Source organism: Triplophysa dalaica, chromosome 5 (assembly GCF_015846415.1).
Source record: "Triplophysa dalaica isolate WHDGS20190420 chromosome 5, ASM1584641v1, whole genome shotgun sequence".
Taxonomy (NCBI): domain Eukaryota; kingdom Metazoa; phylum Chordata; class Actinopteri; order Cypriniformes; family Nemacheilidae; genus Triplophysa; species Triplophysa dalaica.
The window spans coordinates 8,171,660-8,188,310 of record NC_079546.1 but is presented as its reverse complement, the minus strand read 5'-3'; the positions used below and the strand labels follow the sequence as shown (position 1 = coordinate 8,188,310).

The 16,651-nt window shown below is 37.5% G+C and overlaps 4 protein-coding genes across 8 annotated transcripts in view; 3 read left to right on the top strand and 1 right to left on the bottom strand.

Annotated features, from left to right (window-relative positions):
- Positions 1-16,651, bottom strand: part of apaf1 (apoptotic peptidase activating factor 1) — a 52,589-nt gene that overhangs the window by 24,840 nt on the left and 11,098 nt on the right. The window contains exons 1-6 of one of the 4 annotated variants that reach the window (XM_056747997.1): positions 2,563-2,644; positions 1,725-1,883; positions 1,461-1,650; positions 985-1,182; positions 448-637; positions 257-369 (exon numbers count right to left, since the gene is read on the bottom strand). In XM_056747997.1, coding sequence (XP_056603975.1) covers positions 257-369; positions 448-637; positions 985-1,182; positions 1,461-1,650; positions 1,725-1,883; positions 2,563-2,568 — 856 coding nt within the window. In that variant the 5' untranslated portion in view covers positions 2,569-2,644. Of the gene's footprint in view, positions 1-256; positions 370-447; positions 638-971; positions 1,183-1,460; positions 1,651-1,724; positions 1,884-2,398; positions 2,645-16,651 lie in introns of those variants that run through there. The other 3 variants (XM_056747998.1, XM_056747999.1, XM_056748000.1) reach the window with 3 other exon arrangements.
- On the top strand, positions 3,710-5,489 carry avpr2l (arginine vasopressin receptor 2, like). Of its 2 annotated transcripts, XM_056748010.1 has the most exons (3): positions 3,710-4,617; positions 5,068-5,160; positions 5,354-5,489. In XM_056748010.1, the coding sequence occupies exons 1-2, from the start codon at positions 3,765-3,767 to the stop codon at positions 5,154-5,156; spliced, it is 942 nt and encodes a 313-aa protein (XP_056603988.1). In that variant the 5' UTR covers positions 3,710-3,764; the 3' UTR covers positions 5,157-5,160; positions 5,354-5,489. The 2 variants fall into 2 exon arrangements, with proteins under 2 accessions (XP_056603988.1, XP_056603989.1); XM_056748011.1 differs by lacking the exon at positions 5,068-5,160.
- dnajb9b (DnaJ heat shock protein family (Hsp40) member B9b) lies at positions 8,075-10,542 on the top strand. The gene is made up of 3 exons (XM_056748016.1): positions 8,075-8,193; positions 8,677-8,904; positions 9,043-10,542. The coding sequence occupies exons 2-3, from the start codon at positions 8,691-8,693 to the stop codon at positions 9,465-9,467; spliced, it is 639 nt and encodes a 212-aa protein (XP_056603994.1). The 5' UTR covers positions 8,075-8,193; positions 8,677-8,690; the 3' UTR covers positions 9,468-10,542.
- spic (Spi-C transcription factor (Spi-1/PU.1 related)) lies at positions 14,204-16,369 on the top strand. Its single transcript, XM_056748012.1, has 5 exons — positions 14,204-14,339; positions 14,586-14,667; positions 14,881-15,002; positions 15,095-15,191; positions 15,562-16,369. Exons 1-5 carry the CDS (start codon positions 14,337-14,339, stop codon positions 16,068-16,070), a joined length of 813 nt encoding a protein of 270 aa, XP_056603990.1. The 5' UTR covers positions 14,204-14,336; the 3' UTR covers positions 16,071-16,369.

The following is a 16,651-nucleotide window of genomic DNA, read 5'->3' as shown; positions in this document are numbered from 1 at the left end:
AAGAGGAACAACACCAAATTTGCAACTACATAAATCATCTATGTCACACTGCACGGTAAAAATGGTGCAAGAAAGTTCTTCGCCTCAGGAATTAATGTTCACACTACAAGTGTGATTTGGATGGCCTTCCAACTTACGAATGTGGTTTGAGTGTATTTAGCGCCTACCACCTACGATCAGATCGCCGGAGATGAACATTATGACCATAAACGATGTCAAGCTGGCGATCACTTCTGAACTAAAATAAACAACTCACCGCTAACCGAGTCTGTCAGACTCCGATTCCGCGTGGTCATGAGGACTCTGCACTGGACGTCAACGGATCTGAGAGCCGAGGTGTCCCAAACATCATCCAGAATCAGCAGAGACCTTACAGGCAAACCGGAGACCAATCATTGCAAGATTTTGAAGAAACACTGGCTATGACAATATCGTCCCGGCACTCACCTTGGGAACCTGCGGAGCATGAAGTAACGAAGCCGTTCTTTGGTCTCCTCCACAGAAGAGGGGGGCCGCTGACTGATATCTGAACCTTGAACCTGTTCCAAACGGAAACACAAAGACTGCATTCGCACCAGAAGATCGGCTCGCTCACACTGACCGACGGAAAGCCAATGAACTCCATCTGGAAAACACTCTGTGGAGGAGAGACATAGAGAGGGGGCAAAGAAACAGGAAGAGAAAGAAATAAAAGTAAGAGTCACAGGAAACAGGAAAATGTTTATTAGAAATGCTCACATAGATAAATGGGTGTTTCTTCAACTGTGGGCACTTTGGCTTTAGGGTACTTTCTAAAGGCTAACAATGTAGACATACATACTGTATGTCTACATTGTTGCATCAAAAGAGAAATCTGTCATTTTATTGCATGTTCTTTCCCAACGTCAATATCCACCACTCCTATAACTTCAATTATGTGTTGTGTAAGATAACACGTTGTTGTGGAAATCACCAATTTTTAAAAAAGTTACCTTTATTCATTACCTCTAATGAGAGCAGTATCACGAACAGCCTCCGCAGCGATCACAGACTTCCCTGAGCCCGCCATGCCAAACACAGTCACCCAGCCCGGCGTGTCCCGCAGACGGTACAGCTTGTCCCGGATGAGGCTGAGCAGAGACGGTCGGCTCACGAACACCACAGGTCTTTGCGGAACGCCACCTTCACTAAGAATCATCTGAACTACAAATTGCAAAAAAAAAGGCTTCCACTGTTTAATTCATGTAAGAGCTTTGTGCTCGCTACACCAAGATAACTGGTTTGATTTCTAAGACACACACAAACTGTGGACCAATTGACCAATCAAATAGTTCGGAGATCACAGGTAATGTCGTTTTGCAATTCTAGTTTCCACACATTATGCAAATACATACTCCAGAAGTGATAAATGACACAGCCGACGTGCAAACACCTTGCATGATGCACATGATCTGAACATGTCAAAGCAAGACTATTCTTACCGGAGTTGGACATTCCATCAGCAAAGCTTTTCTCTCCCTCTGGGCTGAGTAGAGGCAGGTTATTATGAAGGAGGCCGGCCAAATCTCCATAACTCTCTCTGATCAGTGCATTGTAGAAAGAGATGTAGGCCCTGTTGTCTTTCCTCAACACTGTATCCAGCAAAGCTGCAGCCTGCTCTTTCCTGGTGGCCTGTGGAAGCAGAGACAATGCTGTTAGGTCGTTTTTATCGATCCACTTGTATTGCAACGTCAAGTACAACAGACCTTGCTGTTGACCCTCTGTTCTTCATCGATTGTCAGGACCCCGTCGGTGATCATGTGATCCATCAGGTAGGAGGCTTTGATGTCCAGCTCCAGTCTTTCTCTGGAGCGCTGCAGACAGCTGCGGGCCCGTTCCTCCATCTCCACATAGGCCGCAGCTCTCTTATAGGAAAGAATACATTAAGGGTATAAATTAAACATTTTATTTAATGAAGCAAGTCATCTGGTCAATAGCAAAATCTAACGGATGAAAAGATGATGTCCATATAATAATCATATTGATATTATACAGTAGGCACCAGTCACACGTTTAGGCACTTTATTCTTATTATTGCCAATGTTATATGATTTCCAAAATAAGCTTTGTTAGCTCTAAACCCAAACAAGCCTGTTCCAAAAACAAAACTAAAACAAGCCTGTTCCGTAGTGTCAAGATGTTAACTGATAAGCTAACTATAATTTAAAACAAGAACAACACTAACATATGTGGACACACAGTCGTACTGTCATTTGTATTAAAATAAAAACAAGCACTTTGTCGGACTCTTAATTGACAAATAAACATATATTGTAAATAGTTCAAGTGCCCGCGTCAAAAACTAAATGTCATTCAGTTAGGATACCACCGTCACTATCAAGCTGAAAACAAAGTAACGTTGAAGTTTTAACACATGTACCAGCTCGAGCTCGATGTGGTTTATTAGACGCAACAAATACTGTGCTTCCCGCAGAATAACGAGGAAATTGAAAATGTATTTCTCGGTAGACTGATATGAAGTATTTTCAGTTATGTTACATTAAAAACTCCCTAGATGTTGAAATCTAAATTGCCCGCACGTACAAGCATTCCACTTCCTGCTCCTAAACACAAACAACTTCCTCGGTTCGATCTGTCCAATTGGAAGCGCCATTTAGTCACATGACGCAACGAGGTCATGCAGAGGTGGGTAAAGTCAGCTGTAACGAGGCAGACCACAAAATATTAAACATATAGAACCGAGGCTATACATCGGCTTTTTATTATTCATTTAATATGCTTATAAATAAAATGCTTAAAAAATTAAACACTTGTATAGTATTATCGTATTTTATTGATTTATTTTGATTTATGGAGATTGCCTCATTAAAATTATCCTGATGACAAATAAGTCAAATTACGTTCATTTCTTCTTTTTAATTATTGTAATTTAAACAATAATAATTAATAATTTTAGAGTATAAAGTACAGATGACATTTCTTAAATTGTTTTTTATTTCATTGTTTTAATTCTCCGTTTTTATATATGTTTTATGTAATATGCTGTATTTATGTTTTAAGTCCGTTTTGATGGCTTGGTGTGTACTTTAATATTCTTGTTTTTTAAAATCTACCAAAATGTTAGTGTTTTCAATGTTTCGGTTTATTTTATTACTATTATTATGCCAAATGTCATTATTCATTGGAAATATTGGTATATTTTATATTTAAGTCCTTTTTCGTGTGTTTGATTTGAAAACTGATTTCCGTCTGTATAATATTGTCTATTCAAATGATTTTTTGATGCTTGAATGCATTCTAGACATGCAATTTAAGTACAAACATAGTTTTTCATTATCTTAAAATGATATGTGCAGTCAGCAGGCGTTTGTTTCTGTTTCTGATTTTTTTCTGTTGGTAAAGTGAAGGGTTGTCTTTAAAGCCTAGTGGTCCTCTGATCCGCAGGTGGGGGTACGAGCATGAGATACACTAAATGAGAAAGACAGCATGAACAAAGTGTCTACAAAGAAACACTTAAATAACTTATAAGATTACTTTAATTGTATGCTTACATATACCATAACAACTGTGGAAAAACAGTTAATTAATTAGTAGCTGTATAAAAATCTGTGAAGTGTTTAATCACGTGTAAATAAATCCATGACTAACATTTCCCTGGTGACGCATATGAACACAGGTAGCAGGCGTTTAGGAATCTTTGCGGAATAGCGCACCGTGGTTTGTGCGTCAATCGAGTCACTTGAGCGCCAAACACATAAAGACGTTTACTTTAAGATATTTACTTAATGATGAACAGGATCGAAACCATTAATTGCAGCAGCGGGAACTGCTCGAGCGCGCACGACACGGGTTTATCCAAGGGACACTTTGCGCTCGTGAAAGCTGCAGTTTTGGGATCCATTTTTGTGCTGGCAACATTTAGTAATTTATTCCTTCTTCACACTCTTTGGAAGTGGCGGAAGAGGCGCACTCGAACCCAGTTGTTTCTTCTGCACCTGTGCCTGGCTGACCTGGTGGTCGCTTTTTTCCAAGTCCTACCGCAGCTGTCCATGGAGATTACGCACCGATTCAGAGGCTCTGATTTGGTGTGCAGATCGGTAAAGTATCTTCAGGTGGTCGGAATGTTCGCATCCACATACATGATAGTGGCTATGACCATAGATCGCTATCACGCAGTGTGTAAACCCATGGTATCATTTTTAAGAGGGTCGTTCCGTAGATATGTTGCTATAAGCGCGGCGTGGCTCATCTCTTTGGCGTTTAGCGCGCCACAGATCTTTATCTTTTCTCTCCAGGAAGTTGAGAAGAGCGTTTACGACTGTTGGGCTACGTTTATTGAACCATGGGGAGGTAGAACATATATAACCTGGATTACTTTGTCGGTGTTCGTCTTCCCAGCCATGATCTTGATGTATTGTCAGATAAAGATATGCGCGGGGATTTATTTTAACATGAAGAGGAAAACCTTGCAGGGCAGCACAGGTGATGGGCGCTCCAGCATTAAAGGGATATCCAACGCTATGTTGAAGACTGTCAAAATGACATTTGTTATCATCCTGGTATACACCCTGTGCTGGAGCCCGTTTTTTGTTGTCCAGCTGTGGTCAGCATGGAGTCCAAACAGTGCACCCACACAAGGTAAATCAAATCTATATAGTGAGGTCTGCAAGTCCACTAAAATAAAATGCTTTTGATTTAGACGTTTTAAATGTTATGCAAATATTGAATTAGAAATTATAAGCATAGCAATTGGGTTGATACATTAAGCTAAAATGCAAACAACAAAATATCTGTACTGTGCATATCCAAATGTCTTTCCTTTACCTTAATGGCTCTCAGACTGTTACGGATTTCATCATTTGTGCTACATCCATGTAATGTTCCAAAGATAATTTCTTAACATTGTCGATTTCAAACACTTGCTTGGTAATATAATCAGTATAATATATATTAATGTCATATAATCGTTTAGTTGTAACTGGAAAAATTCCAATCTTTAGCATAGTATATATTCTTGATTTACAAATATATAATGAACTTAACATTTTTCTTAATATACTGTAGTGACCATATGTTCCCTCTTTGAAGGAATTTTAAGTGTAAATGTTTATATGATGAAGATGAATCACAACCATTACTTGGATACTGGAACTGTTAATCTCCCCAAACTGCTATAAAAAAGTAAGACCATCAGAACACCTGGTAAGAATAAATTGCTATATTTATCTGGTAGATACCCCAGTGTGCAGGAAGGCAGATTTTTTGCAAACAGCTACAATATCTTCCAAGATCTAACAGCAATTTTCTCGTAAGTGTTCCTGCAGCGTGTTATTTCTATGATTGCGTTGATTAATGACAGACCCTTTTTCCATAGGGCCTGTGTTTGTTACCATAATGCTGCTGGCCAGTCTTAACAGCTGCACAAACCCATGGATCTATCTCTACTACAGCTAGACCTGCAATCAACAGCTCACCTCACTGCTGTTATCACCAGTCGAGCAGCCTCCCAGCAACATGTGGACAGTGTGATTTCGATAGAGGTTGACAAATGTGACCTACTGTGCAATTGCGTGTACAGTTAAATGTAGTCTCTGTTCAGTCTCGAGGCTCATTTGTTTTAATAACAGATTTAAATACATAATTTGTACTGCAACTGAGATCTGTTTGATTGATGGAGATGATGTAACTTCTAAGTGACTGTGCCACACAGGTAAGCTGGCGGAATGAGATTGTGAGTTTTTGACCAATTATACAATATACTATAAATAACGCAGTCTAGTTTCTCTTTTGTGTCTTTGAGTCTATGCTGGCTCACAGTATTATAAATCCAGTTTGTTGCTCTTATTTTTTTATTTTTTTTAAACTGCATAATTATTTAAGAAATTGTATATACAACGATGTTTAAAATGTCTTTGTTATTTTTATGCAGCCACCGAAGAAGCAAAATATGTCACCGTGTAACGTGCGTCCTTATAAGAGAGCTGTGTAAGTCATTATAGCATAACTTTAAGCCAACTGATCTCTGTAATTAAAGAATGACCTGTGGCAAATACAATACATTTAGCGTCATTTAATTCATGTCTTTATAATTCCCTTTTGAATGAAAATGCAAATTAGTGAATGTACTAAAGCTTCCAAGGTACTTCAATTCTATGTGGCGCTTCTCATACTGTAGTGATTCTGTCAAACTCATTTGCACCCAGGCTACAAATTTCAATGTAGTTCAAAGCCTGTGTGCTGGGAAAGTGACTGTTTACATAATGCCTCCGCACATTTCCTAAAATCTGTTTAAACCCTTAAATAAAGTGAGTATTACCTAACCAAGACACCCAGACTATTCGTTCAAGGTTTTAACTTATATTCCTATCACATTCATGACTATATTTCCCATAGAAATTATAAAACAATACCAAATATACTAACTCATTTGCAAGGCTTTATGAGTTATGACTTAAAGAAAGCATGTAACCTTTGTGTGACAACCAAGCGATACGTAATAACCAATATGGTTTGCCTTTTCGGTGCAAAACTCAAGAGGAAGCAAATGAGAGCCTAAGGCAGACTGTGTCCAAGACAGTTGCGAGTAAATGGGATTAAAACAATAAATGGTACAGACAATTGCAGCTGCAGGATCTTAGAAGAGGCAAAAAAGACAATGACAGCGTTCTGTGAACATTATCAAAAATAATATGGTGTCAGGAAAGGTTTTGTATGACATTTTGATCAACTAAAAAAAAAATAGAAATAAAGCGTAAAGTACACAGTGTAAAAGTACCAACTGGGAATTATCTGGTCTAAGCTGCCAATTCAGATTCGTGTCAGGGGCAATAGTATGGTGGCCTACATGCCGAGTCGCTGACATATTGTGCAGTAGTGATTTGGGCAACCCGAGTTCAACTCCCGGCTCATGATCCTTTCCTCTCTTCTGACCTTCTATCTCTCATCCTGTATCATTTCCTGTCATCTCTACAGAGCGGAATCAAAATAAACGCGTAAATAATGTTTTTTTTTTTGTCATTGAACACTGCTTCTGCGTGGATTTCCTCAAATAAAATGTTATATATATATAGTCATGTTGTTACTTTTACTCTGATAAGAGCAAAGTCAAATACAAACAGAACAGCAATAATTAGTATTGATAAGTAGATTAAAGGGAAGAATCTGTTAAATAAATGTAGAAGATGAGCTTTAAATATGACTTGCATCATAAATGTGAACAGAGCAGGAATAACGCCGTGCTTCAGATATCAGATTCCCCATCAAAGATCCATCAAGTCTTCTGTAAAAATGCTCACTTAGCAAGAACTGATGTTACATGTTTTCGATCCATAGGTACAGTACAAAGTTGACCTATTTCAGTAATTCCAATCAAAACAAAAGTATTTGTCATGGACCTTTCTATGTTCCATAAGTACACCTGTTTAGAAGTCACTGCCATGAGTGGAGGTCTGGCTTGTAGTCTACGGTTAAACTGAAACCAAAAGGTGGGCTTTGTGTACGTTAGTAAAACTTTTGTACACTAGACAAACAACAACTTGTTTTGTGCACAGGGACATTATCAGATTGAAGACGAGGGTCCTGCCCAGACTGTTGCTGTAAAATTGGAAGCAAGCATTTCTGTTTTTGTATTGTGTTCTACTGAAAAAAAGAAAGTCATGAGGTTTAGGAATAACACGAAAATGAGTAAATGTGTGTCCCCATACTTTTGGTTATATAGTGTAGAGGGTAATTAACAGTCAAATGCATTATGCAAACGCGTGCTTGTGCTCGAAATGTCTTATTTCTTAAAACTGTTCACGGTCATTTATCTAAATATACGAAGTCCATCCGGTCCAAACGCTTTCATCTCATATTTCGGGATAATTAATCATGTCCGGGCACTAATTCTTTCGTCTTCTGAAAGCAGCATCATCTGTTTTTACACAGTTTTAAACCGCAGTATCATTCCACGCGCGCTGTCAATTCACACACCCTCTGTTGACAAAACTTCCGCATGCAGCATCAGGAAGTGACGAGGGGAATCGCGTGCCATGTGCTCGCCGATCTGGACCAATCAAACCGCTTCAAGTCATTCCTCGCCGAATTCGACCAATCGGGTAGCGAGTCGTGGTGCATTGACTTTTGCGCTGTCAGAAAGCTCGCTGAGAAAAGCCATCGTCTGTGTCCGTCTGTTGATGTAACTTTGGGAGAAAGACCATTACTTGCTACGCTAGGGTGAGTATAAACGTTTTCACCTTCTTAAACATATAATGTGTTAGTTGTAACAAGATCGATTTTTTTATAATGATTAAAATTGCAATCCATTTCTTAGAGCAGCTCGTTTTGTAACTGAACTGCCCAGATTTGTTCTAGAATATGCCAGTGATGTCGTGATGTCGTATGAACTGATAATCTTTATACATTTTTTATATAGTTTTTTTAGTTCTTAAATGACATATTATTATCTAGACAGAGTTAACCACATGTGCAAGTCAAATCTAAAACTAAATATTTAACTCATGTGTCTATTTTTGTTATTCCAGTTGAATAACATCTGAGCCAAATATGTGTAATACATCATTTTAATCCATTTTTTTTAACTGCTTGCTTTTTACACTTTTTCTCTGCGAGTATGTTTTATGACAGCTTTCTGTGGCAGGCTTTTTGACACAAACACCAAAAAGTTAATTGTGAACACCACTTCCTTCCTGTTTACAGGTCTGACAGTAGATATGGCGACAACTCATTCCGTGTTAACAGCTGTGTGCGTTCTGCTCATCACAGAGCTGATTCTGGCTGACAAAGATTACTATGAGATACTGGGCGTACCCAAAGATGCATCCGATCGTCAGATCAAAAAAGCCTTCCACAAATTAGCCATGAGGTATCACCCCGACAAAAACAAAAGCCCAGACGCTGAGGCAAAGTTCAGAGAGATTGCTGAGGGTGAGTTCAATGACGTCAACAAGGCTATTCACGGCACACCTTTCCAAACTATTATGTGTCGGTCATGTGATGTGCCACATTCCTTTCGAATGGTCAGACAAAGTCGTTCAAACATGTGATTTTGTTGTTTCTTTACAGCATACGAAACATTATCAGATGACAAGCGAAGGCAGGAGTATGATCAGATGAGGAGCAGTCCATTCTCGGGGACAGGCACAAGTGGAGGCGGCGACCACTTCCGTCAACCGTTCAGTTTTAATTTTGACGATTTATTCAATGGGTTTGATGTCTTTGGACAAAATCCTCACTCCCACAATAAAAGACATTTCGAGAGCCACTTTCAGGCTCATGAGGAGACGCACAAAAGGCAGAGAAGACACTTTCAAAGCTCTTTTGGTGGCGGTGTGTTTGATGATGTGTTCGATGACATGGAAAGAATGTTTTCATTTGATGGACACCAAACAAGGACTCAGAGCAAGTTTCAAAGTTCTGGAAGACAGCATTGTAGGACCGTCACAGAACGGAGGGGCAACATGGTTACTACGTTCACCGACTGCTCCTGAGTTAAAACCTTAATGTGGAAATGAAGCACGTGGGTTGTGTTTGTAAAGTTTAAAATAATTCTCTTTTTGTTTGTTTTTGAATCTGTGTTTATTATCTCTGTAAAGTCTTCGATAAGAATCGCACATCTCCTTAGTTCAGAAAACCTTCGTGAAACAAAATAACCTGAATGCATGCTTAACTGCTTACACAATATATTCATGATAAACAAACCACAGGGAAAAAAAAATATTCTTCAACATCACTGTGAATACAGAGACCTGAGGTTAATTAGCACTTTAATCTGGTTATTAATAAGTCTTAAATTCTCCTAAATTCGTAATGAAGGCTATAGACTTCATCTCAAATTAAAACATATGTAGTTCTCACGTTGGTTTAAATCTGGGGCCCTTCGAAACACAAGATTGTTTGTATCCTGAGCTTTATAATTCAGAGAACGTCTACATTTGTTTCTGTGCTGAGTGTGTGTGTGTTTGACTGAATTGTTGCTTAATGTTGCACAATGTTGATAGCAATCTCTTTAATTGCTGTTGTTGTATACTATAATGTTGTTAATAAGCATATATGTTCATCAATTTGTATATCTTCCATCTCAGCTAACATGACACCCAAGCAAGCTGTGGCTTTTCTGACAGGGAAATCCCCTGCATGTGCAATAATTATCGCAATATCATTGCTGTTTGGGGATCTTGCTAGCTGTAGGGTTTTCCTGGTAAAAAGATCAACGGTAGGATCATATTAAATGCCATAAAACGGTTGCTCTTTTGTATCAGCTTTGGTATCATGTTTAATTTTTTAAGTTGATTTTGGGACAGTTACCCGAGGGCACTTTGTAAATGACACGAGAGCACGCCATGTTTAAACGTTCATTCAGGTTAAACCCAAATATTCTACACTCCTTATAATTCTGTGAACATGGCTCATTTGTGTTGTTGAAAAGAACAAGGCTGTTTTGTCAATTATTTTAAGCATGTGTCACGGAGCTTAACCTTACAAACTTTCTATACCCTTTGTTACAACAATTACCTCGTATTAAAGCTTTCAAATGCCATGCAATATTAGAAAAAGCACCTGTAATCGATGAAGATCTGTTTCCTTGTTTTCAGTCTGTCACTTTGTCCGGTTTTGTTTTCATAAAATTGGCATTGTGTTAAAATGTTGTTATTTGTTACAACTGTATGTACACTTGTTTTTCCAAGCCAAACATATACTATAGCGGTTCATTCCATCATAAACAAATAATAAGGTTATCGATATGCAAATGTTAGCTCATCTGCTTTATATTTATGAATCAGACAATTTAGAATTTTGCAATATAGTAACATGTAGGTACTGTACACTAAATACATCTGAAGTGTCTTATTTATAGGAGAAATTAGGAGATTTAGCGTCATCTAGTGGTGAGGTTGCAAATTGCAACCAACGGCACACTCCACCCCTCCCTTTTGAACCACTACAGTGGCTCTAACAAGACAAAGATGTCGTCTCGTTTTCACTTCTTTGCAGAAGGAGATAGTGTATTTACGCGCTCTGTAAAGAAGTTTGTCTATTTAGGGCTACTGTAGGCACAACATGGCAAATTCCTTGCAAGGGGACCTACGCTGTATGTAGATAGAAATAGCTTATTCTAAGGTAATAAAGACATCATGCTTCTTTATGTAAGACAGTTAAACACCTCTTAAGACATAGTTATGTATATAATATTGTATTTCTTTCAGTAGATACTCCGTAATATTACATACAGCACTTTTAAGGAGCACAGTTAAAAAACACACAAAGACTATTCAACCAACTTGGATATAATATACATTGATTTGAACAAGATGATTTCAGATTATAACAATTAACAAACAAGAGGTTCTAAATGACTTCTAGTCATCTAGGGACCATAGGCTATTGCTGTTAATTTGTGCAAACATTACAGGCATATCCAGTACTGCTTAGGATATCCCACGATCCCATGTGTGTGCAGTCCAGCAGTTGGTGGAAGAATACAAATGGCATCTGATGGTGTAGTTGAAAGAAATGTATGTTTGAAGGACATTTTTTCCACAGAATAAACAAACGGATCCAAGCAGGATCTATAAACAACCCTACCATACTTAAATCTAGCCAGGAAGGCATATTGTTGCCAGAAATACTAGAAAGTGCCTTCAAAGAGTCATGGAAACTAGACATACAGGGTCTGTAGTGGTTAGGAGGTGACTGACAAAAAAACTAACCATTAGGAGATGGGAACTGGGAAGCTCCAGAATCGATGTGAAGTCCAGCTCTAGTTTAAGGCAAGGGCTTCGGACATGTGGAAAATCAATCAGGAGTATATAACAAAATTGATCTATCAGAAGAAGAAGATGAATATGAAATGAGCTAAATATGAACCAAAGTAATATTTTGGTTAGATATACCATCAGATCGTGTTTTGGAATTGTAGCGGATGATGGAACATGCATCAGAAATAACACACCTATCAGAGAACCTTCAGTACATTGATTTGAACTGCAAAACAATAATTTAAAGATCTGCAACTCATTTGCATGTGTAATCAAAAGAAAAATGGATGCATGACTCTAATGACTAGCTCCTCCATTCGTAAAGACCACAGGTTTGCCATTTAAGTTTGCCATAAAATATGCAAATGAAAACACACCAAGCCCAAACAATTACAGCACCAATTGTTTTCTTACCCAGAATCAGTGGGCCACGTTTAATGTGCATTTTATCAGACAGCTTGACTGATATGTTTACCTGTGCGGGGGCTTTGGGAACTTCTTGTATTTTGATTGAATGCCAGTAAATAAAGAAGTTGAATAGGAGCTATGTTGTGGTTAGGCGGCCCTTCCCTCATTGGGTTTGGTATTAATGGTCCTTTTGAAAAGGAGTTGAGGAGAAGGGGAAGGAAGGCAGCTCTTTGTTTGTAAAGATAAAGCCTGCATTGCCAGAAAATGTAAATACATTTGCAGGCGTGAAACTTATAAACTCAAAATTCACATAAACCGAGAGAGAGAGAGAGAGAGAGAGAGAGAGAAAGAGAGAAAGAGAGAGACCCATAAAAGTACCACAAACTCTTTGTTTTAACAATGTCTTATTTCTGATCTCTTTTATTAATGGTATTATCATCTATTCATTATTCACATGTTCATTTACCTTTTTATTTTTAACAAAAATACTTTTTTAAATTCAATAATAGATACAATAACCAGTTAGTGACAGTAACAATAACCAGTTAGTGACAGTAACAATAACCAGTTGCTGAAAGTTAAATCTTTCAAAGCAATCATTAAACAACTGAACAAAAACCTGTACGCCCACATTTCCTCTACAAAACAGTATAATAATTATTACACATTCACAGATTATCAATATATATAAACCCCTTAAATGCAATGTTAAACATCATCTATTCACCATAACATATAAGGCGATTTAAAGTACACACCAAATAAACATACAGTAGTAATTTACTGTATGTTAATTTAATTAGTTTAGGATACAATGTGTGTCACAATAGTACCCCTCTGACCAATTATGTATATTACAAATTAAATCAAGAAACTGCGATCAAAACCTAAATGTGAAGTGTAGGGGTCTTATATTATCCTCAATAGGATTACTCCACAGTAATGACAGTCTGGCTGCATATTATCAAGCTTATTATACGCTTACTTGACAAATAATGAAATAAATGGCCATGGCATGTGATTGGAATTGTAATGATTTCAATACTTGAGAAGAAAGCGACCGCATGGCACTTACAAGAGAACTGAAGTGAACTGAAGTGCAGAACATCGGTTGCCAGGGACAACAATGAAATAAAGAGAGAAATTAACGTCAGTAGATGAATAGTTTACGAGGCCATATATTTAACATTGTGTACGCTGCTGTTGTATCGATTATGCACCAGAACGTAGCAATTACCACAATCGACTGAGGCCCCAGATTGTCATAAAATGCACCTCGTCCTATTATCAGTAAAGCTCTTTACTTTCATTCTCTGCAAACCTGAAAGGGGAACTACATGAGTCAGTCGGTTGATATTTAAAACTCGAGTCAAGAGGACGTGAAATGAATTAACTGTTGTTTTACGAACTCAGAACAAAACAAGTGCGCCAGAGGTATTCATTTTACAATACAGTTTTATGATTAGCATTCAGCGCGTGGTGTATGTAAAGATATTCAAAGTGTGAATTATCTCGAAAAGCTCATACAAGATAATTTTCCTGTTTATTTAACAATCACGCTGACATAAACTTTTATTGACCAGAAGCAGGAAATGATCGTTTTGCACATGCATATGTTAGATATGTATAAGATTTCAAGATAAGAAAATCCATATGAAAATATGCTGCTTTTCCAAACGCTCGTTAGATTTCCCAGAATTCCTCTGGCTTGTTGTCATTCTTGCTGTGATTATCAGAGCAGTTATTGTTTGGGGCCTCTCAATACATCTTTACAGGACAATAAACTAAAGTGCCGTTGACAACTTCTGTCCAGAAATGCAAATGTTTTCCAACACAAAGGAGGATTCCTGGATAAACAAGTGGTTAGGAGCCTCTCTCTCTCTCTCTCTCTCTCTCTCTCGCTCACTCGCTTTTCATGGATGGAGACGGAGATTACAAAAAAGAGGGACTATTAGAGCCCTACCTGGTCTCTATTTCCAAAAAGAGAAGTATATCATGCTAAATTGAAAGGGCCGTGTTACGTTGACGTGTAAAATTTAAATGGACCCCTGTATATAAAAGGCCACTTGCATAGTTGGACAATAAAACGGTAGTTGCATCAATATATGTGTTCACTTAAAATCACATAGACACATAGAGGACATTACCTGTTGATCTCCACATAGATGCGGTGTTAAGTTTTCAAGGGCCAAAATGGTGAGTTGTCATTACTTTAACTGTCAATCTTAGTACTATTTCTGTTTATCATTTCCTTGACTTGTGAATAATTTAGGTATATCTTTAGCATAATTATGTTAAATATTAAATGACAGATATGTCTCATCAATAATGAATACATTAATAACTTCATGCATTATAGTCTTTTATTTAAATACCACTGTTTCACACAATACATTTTATATTAGTATAAAATATGAAATTATGTATGTTGATTTCTTGCAGGGATCGCTTGAAAATGACATCAATCAAGATTTTCAGGATGCCATTGATGTAATTCAGCATCACTCTCTGCACTACGACACGGGTATATGATATTTTTTTACCATTAATATATAAACATTTCATACATAATAATAATAATTTGTGACAATTAATGTTGTCTATACCACAAAAATATTCTAATACTACTAAAAATAATAAATATAATAATAATACGAATTTACACAATAATATTTTATATGAATATATATATGTTTTTCTCTTATATTGTGCATTTTCCTTTGTTTGGCTCTTGCAGAAAACAAATATTTCGAGAATTTGGAAAGTCAACAGTCATCTGTTAGACATGCCATCTCATACTATCAGTTCACACCTCATTTTGAGCCCCCAGGACCTGCGTATGACTGGAACGAATCCTCAGTATGTAACTCTTACCGTTGCGCATTGTCATTTAGTTGTGATACTTTTATCCTTCTTTTTTGTTACTAAAAATCTTTTTCCTGTATATGCAGTCATGGTCTCACATTGTGCCAGATGTGTCTCTAGGTGCCCTGAGTTCGACTGAGCCTTCAGCCTTTTACTCAAATTTACCACAGCGCCACAGTAAAGGTAAGATATTAATGTGTTATTTGCACATTTAAAATGGGTCACATTAATTTGGTGAGTGTAATTTGTGATTTTGTTGAGAATTAAAATGTATCTTATTTATCATACTGTCTAATTTTAGCATTGTGTGTTTTCTTTGATTTTTTTAGATAGCCTAAAAGAATCCCAATTTAGTGTGGTAAAAAAATGACACCACAATCCAAAGGAGTCAGATTTAGTACTGTAGAAATACATAAAAAGGGCACAATTCAACTCGACTAATCTTTACTGCTTGCATTTTTACAGTTATAGTTCACATTAAGTGACAAAACTCGTCTAAAGATACCAAAGCCTTCCGTTTAACAAAACACTACACATTTATCTTCCTCATTAGGCCGCAAGAAGCTGCGCTTATACGAATATCTGCACGAGGCGCTCCACGACGACAACATGGGCGACTCCATTCAGTGGACGGACAGAGGCAGCGGCATCTTCCACTTCATCTCGAAAAATAAAGAGAAACTGGCCGAGTGCTGGGGTCAACGCAAGGGCAATCGCAAAACCATGACCTATCAGAAAATGGCACGTGCCCTCCGCAACTACAGTCGCACAGGCGAGATCGTGAAAGTGCGTCGCAAACTCACCTACCAGTTTAACCCGGCAATACTGCAGAGACTGAGTTCAGTATCAGGCTACAGTTCAGGCCCTACATCCAGAGAACTTGCCCTTCATCAGCAAACGTCTGCTGAGCACGTGTACTACAGTTCTGGTGTCCCTGACTGTCATTACTGGTACGGCCAGTACTCTTACCAGAGCGATTATGACCTCGCCACTGTCTTGACAATGCATCAGGACCACAAAACAACCGTTCCAATGAAACCATCAATCACTTTTGATCCATAATTCAACGTGTTTACTGTCTCTTTTTCAAAGTTTGTGATGCGTTAAATATTTTAAACGAACTGTTTCTACAGTGCCTAATTAAATACGTGATCACGGTACGAAGTTTTTTTATTACATTTTTTTGCACTCGAGTTAAGCTACTTCGAAATTAATTCATTGTATCAAATGACATATAAAGCTCACAAACTATTCCTTTTTCTCAAAATTCAGTCAACTGTAACACTTTTAGTAAATTATATTGTGAAAAATTATTCTGCTTTAAAAATGTATTTGTGCTTTCTTTAAAATAAAAAAGAACAAAAAAAATCCACCTTGTTTGATAATTCATATACCGAATAGATGGCCATGTCTACTTTTAAGTCTGGCCTAACTGGTTTATTCTTATAAAATAATGTAGTAGGCCTACATTACAATGTATAATGAACTGTTTATATAAAAGACTTCAGATCGTTTGTGTTATCTCTCGAAAAAAGCTTGAGAACTCCAGTTCATTTGTTTGTTAAATTCATTTTAAAAGATACAAAAAGCCACAGTATAAACCCCTACCTTGATTTCTTTGCAAATGCAATGAGATCTTATCA

Excerpts from the sequence above, each read along its gene's own strand:
- avpr2l (XM_056748010.1), top strand. The coding sequence starts at position 3,765 with ATGATGAACAGGATCGAAACCATTAATTGCAGCAGCGGGAACTGCTCG. Across the intron at positions 4,618-5,067 it reads AAACAGTGCACCCACACAAG|GAATTTTAAGTGTAAATGTT; the intron begins GTAAATCAAATC and ends CCCTCTTTGAAG.
- dnajb9b (XM_056748016.1), top strand. The coding sequence starts at position 8,691 with ATGGCGACAACTCATTCCGTGTTAACAGCTGTGTGCGTTCTGCTCATC. Across the intron at positions 8,905-9,042 it reads GTTCAGAGAGATTGCTGAGG|CATACGAAACATTATCAGAT; the intron begins GTGAGTTCAATG and ends GTTTCTTTACAG.
- spic (XM_056748012.1), top strand. Across the intron at positions 15,003-15,094 it reads ATGACTGGAACGAATCCTCA|TCATGGTCTCACATTGTGCC; the intron begins GTATGTAACTCT and ends CTGTATATGCAG. Across the intron at positions 15,192-15,561 it reads ACCACAGCGCCACAGTAAAG|GCCGCAAGAAGCTGCGCTTA; the intron begins GTAAGATATTAA and ends CTTCCTCATTAG.